This window comes from Triticum urartu, chromosome 2A, assembly GCF_056163025.1.
Source record: "Triticum urartu cultivar PI428250 chromosome 2A, HENAU_Tu73, whole genome shotgun sequence".
In the NCBI taxonomy this organism is placed as follows: domain Eukaryota; kingdom Viridiplantae; phylum Streptophyta; class Magnoliopsida; order Poales; family Poaceae; genus Triticum; species Triticum urartu.
Genome location: NC_141874.1, coordinates 287,968,046 through 287,977,497, shown reverse-complemented (window position 1 = coordinate 287,977,497; position 9,452 = coordinate 287,968,046). Strand labels below are relative to the sequence as shown.

Genomic DNA, 9,452 nt, shown 5'->3' with positions numbered 1-9,452 from the left:
TTGGTGACCCCAGGAAGTACCAATGCCAAGCACGTGAACCTAGGCATAAGCAATTAAATGAAAGAAACCACCAATGCATGAAATAGTTTAACAACTAAAGCATTAAATGACGAGAGATTAGCACCAACAAGTGGAGCACCTATGCATTGTAGACATTAGTTGCTAAATTTTTAATATTCTTAGCACCTTATCTAAGCACCAATGCATTGGAAGTGGCCTGATGCTGCTCATGTAAGGTGCCCATGTACCAACAAATAAGGTAACAGCCGCAACCTTATATGCAGGTCACTGCTTTTACTTTTATTTTAGAAACATAGTACAAACGCACATGTTCACGTATGCTTAAAAACACTCAGCCCAATAAATGTGTGCCAGCATGCACACCCTACCACAATGAGCACCTCTCAAAGACCGAGCTAACAAATCTTGAGATTGACGAAGTCATTATAGATGCCTTGTAGTTGACAGGAACGTTATCTCCTACTAAATCAGTATAATCGAGAAAGCTACAATAAATCTAGAAACATGCGGGCACATGTGCCAACTCTAATAGTTGAACTCTCGTGAGTTGTTTCCACCACGAGAAAAGTAATCATTAGAACTATCCTTTATCCATACACTATTTTAGTTCATTGATGGATGGTAGCCTTCCATGTCGTATTCTAATTTACTAGAGGTTATGTGATGCCTTTGCGTGCCATCGATGTTGGAGAGATGCCACATTGCATTTGGTCATGATAGGATGCGGCTCCACATACTCCTTTTGTTTGTCATACTCCTTCCAAATCTTCTCCCAATACCCATTCCTCTTTTACTCGGTGTCGCATATTGGATTCATTGTTGTGTCCAATCATGTTCTGAGCAAGAAGATATCCTCACAATTTAAGAATGTCAGACCTCTTGCCTTCGCCGTCTTGCCCTTCTTCTTCATCTTCTTCTTCTGCTTCTTCTTCTTCTTCTTCTTCTGCTTCTTCTTCTTCTTCTTCTTCTTATTCTTATTCTTGCCCGGATTGGCTCCACAGTGATCTTCAACATGTGGGCGATCATGCGGGACCCAGCGGCATGGGAGAGGCCCGACGCGTTTGTCCCAGAGAGGTTCCTAGATAAGGCTGCGACGGTGAAGTTTCGGGGCAAGGACTATGAGTTCATCTTGTTCGGGTCCAGCGGGCAGTTGTGCCCCGGCCTGCCGATGGCAGAGCGGGTCATGTCGTTTGTGCTGGCGTCGCTGCTATATGAATTCGAGTGGCGGCTCCCGGTTGGCATGGCGGCCGACAAGCTGGACGTCACTGAGAAGTTCACCATCGTCAACACGCTCGTCGTGCGCCTTAGGGTCGTCCCCGTCGTGGTCACCTAGCTTATAGCCTTGTTGTATGCATGCAATCTTATCTTGTATCATGCGGACGAGGTGCGCCTGCTTTACACTATATCGAAAATCACGAGGTCTGCACTAGCTGCTCATGAAAATTCAGTAGCCACAAAGTAATTGCTAGTAAGCACTTTCACGGCTATAATAATTTCGGATTTGTGAAGCATCTTGAGTTTTCTCACCGTGCACTACCTTGTGTTGTTCCCACCACAATTTTTTCTCGAGAAAGACTCCCAAAGGATCCACTTTTTTACAATAATTACATGAAGGGATAAACTCCCGACTCCACCCTACACTAGGCCAGATGACTCATGGTCAACCCACATGCAACCTAACTCCTCGAACCCTATTGTCATCTTTAAACATTCCGGCTTTGGCCCAGAGCTTTCCTTCTTCTCGTAGTCGTTCCCTGACCCTCGAGAATGAGGGTGTAGCTCCATTAAAGACGATGTCATTGCGGTTCTTCCAAATCGTCTACATGGCCAGGAGGCATTTGGCCCGCGCTGACCTCCAGTGTCTTGGATCTTGGTCCTGTCTCATGCACCATGCCCCAAGCGTTTCATTCTATAGCGGCTCAAGCTCTCATCGTCTAGTCAGCCCACCCATCTCATGCTATACTTTCCTTGCGAACACGTAGTCAATCAGTAGGTGTTGTATTGATTCCTCATACTGTTCACAGAAGGGACACGCGTCCTGGTGTGGTAGTCCTTGCCTGGCCAAATGACCCAAAGTCCAGCATCTGTCCTAGATCATGAGCCACAAGAAAAAGCGGCATTGCAAGGGTGCTTTCGAATTTCAGGTGAATGTGGCTGTTGGCGACACCTTGAGGCCCATGAATTTGGACGAGTAGGCAGACCGGGCCGGGAAGCGCACGCCGTGTTCCCAGGACCAGGTAGCCTTGTCATCCACTCCTTCAAATAGCTGTGTGGCCTCGATACTCTGCCACAATCGTAGGAACTGCCCCAATGCCCTGGCCGATAGGTTGGGCCCAATGTCGCCTGCCCATGTAACATCTGCGAGTGTATGTGAACGTAGATGTCTAGACCGAGCTCGCATATCCTCTAGCCGTCAATCCACCTATCCTCCCAGAATAGCGCGCTCTGGCCATTGCCCACTAATGTCATGTAACACCCCGGATGTAACTTTCCCAATTTGTACTCCAACTCTTGCCGTTTCCGGCGTTAAGTTATTTTATTTTCTCGGGTTCGGGTCTTTGTCTCCGTGTGTTGTTATCGTTGCCATGCATCTCATATCATGTCATCATGTGCATTGCATTTGCATACGTGTTCATCTCCTGCATTCGAGCATTTTCCCCGTTGTCCATTTTGCATTCCGGCGCTCCGTTCTCCTCCGGTGGTCATTTCTAGCTTTCTTTCGTGTGCGGGGATGAAACATTTCCGGATTGGACCGAGACTTGCCAAGCGGCCTTGGTTTACTACCGGTAGACCGCCTGTCAAGTTCCGTACCATTTGGACTTCGTTTGATACTCCAACGGTTAACCGAGGGACCGAAAAGGCCTCGTGTGTGTTGCAGCCCAACACCCCTCCAATTTGGCCCAAAACCGACCAAAACCATCTCCATCTTCTAGAGCGTTCGATCATGATCGCGTGGCCGAAAACCGCACCTCATTTGTAATCTCCTAGCTCCCTCTATGCCTATAAATACACCCCTCCAAAATTCCCGTTTCCCCTTCCCCGAAACCCTAGATCCACTTCATCCGCCGCCGCCGGACAAAACTACCGCCGACGGACATGTCCATTTTCCTCCCACCGCCTCCACGTGGCACCACCTGATTCGCCCGCACGGGCACCCACATCGCCCCCGACCCCGCGGGCCCGCGAGCCCGTGCGGGGCCCTCTCCGGCCCGAAGCCGCGCCGCCCACTCCAGCGCCCCGCCGCCTTCTTTCTCCCTCGCCGCGCTGCCTGAGTTCGCCGGCGCCGCCCTGCTTCATCGCGTCGCTGGTGGCCGCCGACCCGGCCCTCCTCGAGCCTCGCCACGGCCGATCGCCCTCGTCTCCGCCGCCAAGGTCGCCGCCCCGACGTCAACCGCCTCCCCCGTGCCGGATCTGGTTCCTCTCCGCCTCTCCCTCGACTCCGGTGATGCCCCGCAGCTCCGGCGAGCACGAACTCCGGCGCCGGCCAACCTCGTAATCAGAGCCGATCCAGATCCAGTTTCCTCTCGGGTTGACTTTTATCCCCGAAACCCTAATAATTTGCATATTTCATCATGCTATAACTCCTCATCCGTAGCTCCATTTTGGGCATATAGCATATCAAAATGTTCACCTCAGAGAGTACATCATTTCATTCCATTGCATCATTTTCATTTGAGTTAATCTTCATTCCCGAAATGCTGTTAGAAGAGGGCTACTGGAGATATTTGTCAGATCTACTACTCCATTTAGATATTTGTCATTTTTGCCATGATTAATGTGTGCATGATATGCCCATGAGCTCTACATATGTTTTGTTAAGGGTTTTGCCATCTTTCCAGAGGTGCAACCCGTGTATTTTTGTGATGTGTGTGGTGACTAGCACAAGCTTGCAAAGTGAGGCACTTGGTAATTCTGATTTCAGGGACTTAGCATTTCCACTAAGTCCTTGAGCTGTTTATCTCATATGGTCATATGTTCATGTTGTTTCCTAGTGATCCGTGCCTCTTTTAAGGATGATCAGTAAGGATGTTTTGTTAATCTTTTAGTGCTCTATCCACCCATGTCTTTGTTTGCAATTATGGAGCAGCCTAGCTTGAGTCAATCGAGCTCTACTTTTGCTACTTCGTGAATCTGGGCAGATTGTCTACTTGTTAGCGATTTTGCCGATGATGTTGTAGTTGATCCGTGCATGCTATGCTATTGTTCTTGCCATTTCTAGCTTGCATTTTGTGTATTCTTGATGGGTGTATGCTTATATTATCATGACTTGCTCCGTAGTGTGTGCATCGAGCTCGTAAACATGCCTACTTGATATCTGTTTTCAGCATGCTCCAGTTTTCACTGTCTGAGAACTGATTATGTTTTTGCCATGTTCACATGCTTGCAATTGTATTTTCTGATCCCTTTTGGCTCAAGGTCACTAAGGAACTTTCGTTAATCTCTTTGAGTAGCTCCATGCCATGCTTTACTTTTCCATGTTCAGGTTCTGTAGCATGTAGTTTTGTTGCTCCGAAGAGTGCTACCTGATCTGAAATTCCAGACAAGTGTTAATTTCACTAAGTCTGAAATCTGTTTGCCATATGCATTTTTGCCATGCTTGTTTGAACCTGTTAATGGATGATTTGGCCGTAGCTCAGTGCTAGACTTTTTTTAAGCATCATGAATGCATCCCTGCCATGTATTTTGTATTCATGTTTGGGTACTGTAGCATGTTCATCTCATTGTATTTAGATGGCTACTTCCTGTAAATCGCAGACCGGTGTCATGTTTGAATTGCTTGCCATTTCCAAACCGTAACTCCGATTCCGGCGTTCTTTATATCATTTTCAAGCGATTTCATCTCATATTTCCAGTGGCACACTTGGATTCCCAAGTTGAGGCCAGGTTCATGCATCCCTTGTCAAATCTTGCATTTGCATCCCGCATCGCATCCCGCATAGCACACCATCTTTGCATCATATTGTTTGAGCTTTGCACGTGGTTGATTGTGTCCTTGTTGCTTGTTTCTCTTGTTAGGGTAGAGCCGGGAGACGAGTTCTCTAACGAGGAGCCCGTTGAGTTTGCTTCCGAGGATCCAGTCAACTCTGACAACTTTGCAGGCAAGATGATCATACCCTCGGAATCACTACTATCTTTGCTTTGCTAGATTGCTCGCTCTTTTGCTATGCCAATGCTACGATGCCTACCACTTGCTTTCAAGCCTCCCAAATTTCCATGTCAAACCTCTAACCCACCATGTCCTAGCAAACCGTTGATTGGCTATGTTACCGCTTTGCTCAGCCCCTCTTATAGCGTTGCTAGTTGCAGGTGAAGATTGGAGGCCGTTCCTTGTTGGAACTTTTATTTACTTGTTGGGATATCATTATATTGCCATGTTATCTTAATGCATCTATATACTTGGTAAAGGGTGGAAGGCTCGGCCTCTCGCCTAGTGTTTTGTTCGACTCTTGCCGCCCTAGTTTCCGTCATATCGGTGTTATGTTCCCGGTTTTTGCGTTCCTTACACGGTTGGGTTATAATGGGAACCCCTTGATAGTTTGCCTTGATTAAAGCTTTTCCAGCAATGCCCAACGTTGGTTTTACCATTTCCCACCTAGCCTCTTTTTCCCTTGGGTTTCCGGAGCCCGAGGGTCATCTTATTTTAGCCCCCCCGGGACAGTGCTCCTCTAAGTGTTGGTCCAACCGAGCGATGTCCGCGGCTACTAGGGGCAACTCTGGGCTGGCCTACCCGACGTCTGGCTCATCTGAGTGTGCCCTGAGAACGAGATATTTGCAGCTCCTATCGGGATTTGTCGGCACATTCGGGGGGTGTTGCTGGTCTTGTTTTAACCTGTCGAAGTGTCTTGAAGAACCGAGGTACCGAGTCTGATCGGAACATCTCGGGAGGAGGTCTATTCCTTCGTTGACCGTGAGAGCTTGTCATGGGCTAAGTTGGGACTCCCCTGCAGGGATTTGAGCTTTCGAAAGCCATGCCCGCGGTTATGGGCAGATGGGAATTTGTTAATGTCCGGTTGTAGATAACTTGAACCTTAACTTAATTAAAATGAATCAACTGAGTGTGTTACCCTGATGGCCTCTTCTCGGCGGAGTCCGGGAAGTGGACACGGTATTGGAGTAATATTTGCGCAGGTTGTTCTCTAGTTTCTCGCTCGCGCTTTGCCTCCTCTTCTCGCTCTCTTTTGTGAACAGGATAGCCACCATATTTGCTAGTCATTTGCTGCAGCTCCACATATATTTACCTTGCCTTACCTATAAGCTTAAATAGTCTTGATCACGAGGGTGCGAGATTGTTGAGTCCCTGTGGCTCACAGATTACTACTACACCAGATGCAGGGCCTGATGATTCCGCTCTAGGTGACGCGTTCGAGCTCAAGTGGGAGTTCGGCGAAGACTCTCAACGATACTATGTTTCTTTTCCTGATGATCAGTAGTGGTGCCCAGTTGGGGGTGCTCGGGACCGTGTCTCATGTTGGGTTATCTTTTATTTTGGCGCCGTAGTCGGGCCATGAGTGTTTGGATGATGTAATGTTATTTATGTACTTGATTGACATGGCGAGTGTAAGCCAACTATGTTATGTCCCCTTTTATTATGTATATTACATGGGATGTTGTGAGATTGCCTAACTTGCGACATATACCTTCAATGTGATTATGCCTCTAAGTCGTGCCTCGACACGTGGGAGATATAGTCGCATCGAGGGTGTTACAAGTTGGTAATCAGAGCCTTTCCCGACCTTAGGAGCCCCATTTCTTGATCGTTATTAGCGGCCGAGTTGTGTCTAGGAAAATGTTTCGAGTCATTTAGGAATTATATATCGGAGAGTTTAGGAATTCTTTTTTCTTCCCAGTCTCCTCATCTCTCTGGTAAATCATCCCGATGTAGAGTTTCGACTCTTCCCTTCTCAAATTTCACTAAAAAAAATTTAGGATCACGCGGGTATCTTGGAATCGTTTCGATGGTTTTATGACGAGAACATTGTCTTGGTGCCTCCTGTTAGGGGTTTTGTGGAAGTGTCCCGGGGAGTTGAGCTCTTAGGTGTTGTCGTCATAATTTTATCGTTGCAGTTCTGGAATACCTGAGTTTAGTACGCCGACATCGAAAATCTCTTTTATGCAGTTCGTTGGTGAGATAACCTTGACGCCACCTAGTACTGGGGCGGGAGTTTGGGAGTATCGCCGTAACTTGTATAACGGATGCTTTTCGAAATTTGAGGTAGATGGTTTCGGAAGTTTTCTCGATTATGTGTTGAAGGATGGATACAGCTGGATGTAGGAATTGCTAGATTTGGGTGAGATATTATGCTTCCCCTGTATCCCCAACACCTGATTGCATAACCAGAAATGTTCGGGAGTTTCATAGGTGGGAATTCTTGTAGCTCTAGTTCTTCTTCCACGGATATTGGTATGAAATTGGGATTTCTTACCGATTATTCATTCTTGATCCGTACCTTGTTGATTTATTTCTCTACCTAAATTCTAAGTGGCTTCTCAATTTATGGATATGTGACCATTTCAAGAGGAATGCATTCGTTCATTTTGTTCGGATGTGAAGACTATATGTTGCAATTTTCATTCCGTTGGATTCAGCTTCAATATTTGTCTATCAATGTGGTAAGGGATGTCAACCTCTTCAGGATGGCTCCTCCAATGCGCACGACTCCGAATCCTGATCCGCCACCACCTCCACCTCCTCCAGAGGCATGGCAAGCTGTGATGGCCGCAACCAATGCAAACACACAGTTGATCATGTAGATTCTCCAAGAGCGCAATCATGGCAACCAAGGGAACCAAGGCAACAATCAGAATCACTTTGCTGCACTCAACCAGTTCCTTGCTAATGGGCCAAAGACTTTCAACAATTGTGTTGAGGCAACCGATGCTGACGATTGGCTCGTGGATCTGTGCAAGCATTTCGAGTGCAGTAACGTCAGGCCTGAGGACTATGTCAAGTTCGCTTCCTTCCAACTCAAAGATCAAGCTGCAGAATGGTTCCAGCGGTACAAGGACTCCAGAGGTGGACGTGTGATCACTTGGGATGAATTCCGTCAAGATTTCAGAGCTCACCATATTCCTCAGAGCGTGGTTGAAAGCAAGCGTGAGGAATTCCGCAACCTGAAGCAAGGCTCTTTGTCTGTCTATGACTACAACAAGTTGTTTCACAAGCTCGCCCGCTTTGCCAAGCAGGACGTCCCTGATGAGAAGAGCATGATATACCAGTTCAGGGGTGGTCTCAGAGAAGAAATTCAGCTCGCTCTTGCTCTCTTTGAACCCGTGAGGTACGATGAGTTCTACAACATGGCATTGAAGCAAGAGGCCGCTCAACTGAGGTGTGATGCTTCCAAGAAGCGAGTCAGAGATGTTACTCCTTCTTCCTCTACTCATGTGGCCAAGCAGCAGAAGTATTGGCTTCCTCCTCCTCCGTTCCGTCAGCCGTATCAGCAGAAGAGCAAAGGTGGCAGTGGATCTTCCCACCCACCCAACCCTGGCTTTCAGAACAAGACTTCGTCCCAACCTCCAAGATCGAGTGCTCCGTACCACCGTCCGCTTTCAGAGGTCACATGCAACAAGTGCCAACAGAAGGGTCACTATGCCAACAAGTGTCTCAATCAGAGGCGTCTTCCTCTTCCTCCTCCTGTGAGATCGACAAGTACAGCTGTGGTCAAGCATAACCCCAAGCACGCCAAGGTCAACTTGATGAATGCAGCTCAGGCAGAGGATTTGTCAGATGTCATCATGGGTAACCTTCCTATTAACGATGTTCCCGCAAAAGTACTTTTTGATACTGGTGCATCGCATTCTTTCTTGTCATGCCCATTTGCATCAAAGCACAATGTTGATACTGAGATCATGCCCAAAGTAATGCAAGTTGTTTCTCCTGGCAAGCTTTTGACTTCTAGTTTGGTTGCTCCAGATATCTCTATCACGTTGGGCGACTACAAGTTTCTCTCTTCTCCGGTGGTTCTTGGTAACTCGGATATTGATCTTATTCTCGGAATGGATTGGCTTTCTAACCACAAGGCTCAGCTTGATTGTGCAGCCAGACATATTCAATTGACTCATTCGTCTGAGGATGTAATTGTCTTTGCCGCTCGTGATGATACCATCCGTCTGTTTTCTCTCAATGAAAAGGGTGAACTCGATGCCATCTCGCAAATTCCAGTCGTTTGCGAATATCAAGACGTCTTTCCAGAAGAGCTTCCAGGAATGCCTCCGCACCGGCCAGTTGAATTCGTTATTGATCTTGATCCTGGCACGGAACCAGTGTGCAAGCGTCCTTACAAGCTCGGACCTGAAGAGTTGAAGGAGCTGAAGAAGCAACTCGATATTCAAGAGAGAATGGGTCTCATCCGGCCTATTTCTTCTCCGTGGGGTTGCGGTGTTCTTTTTGTGAAGAAGAAGGATGGAACGGACCGACTTTGTGTTGATTACCG

At 47.4% G+C, this 9,452-nt stretch overlaps 1 protein-coding gene across 1 annotated transcript; it reads left to right on the top strand.

Moving 5' to 3' along the window:
- Positions 1-1,045: 1,045 nt before the first annotated feature.
- LOC125536062 (cytochrome P450 76M5-like) lies at positions 1,046-1,354 on the top strand. The gene has a single exon (XM_048699174.2). It carries the CDS (start codon positions 1,046-1,048, stop codon positions 1,352-1,354), a length of 309 nt encoding a protein of 102 aa, XP_048555131.2.
- The last annotated feature ends 8,098 nt before the right edge of the window (positions 1,355-9,452 follow it).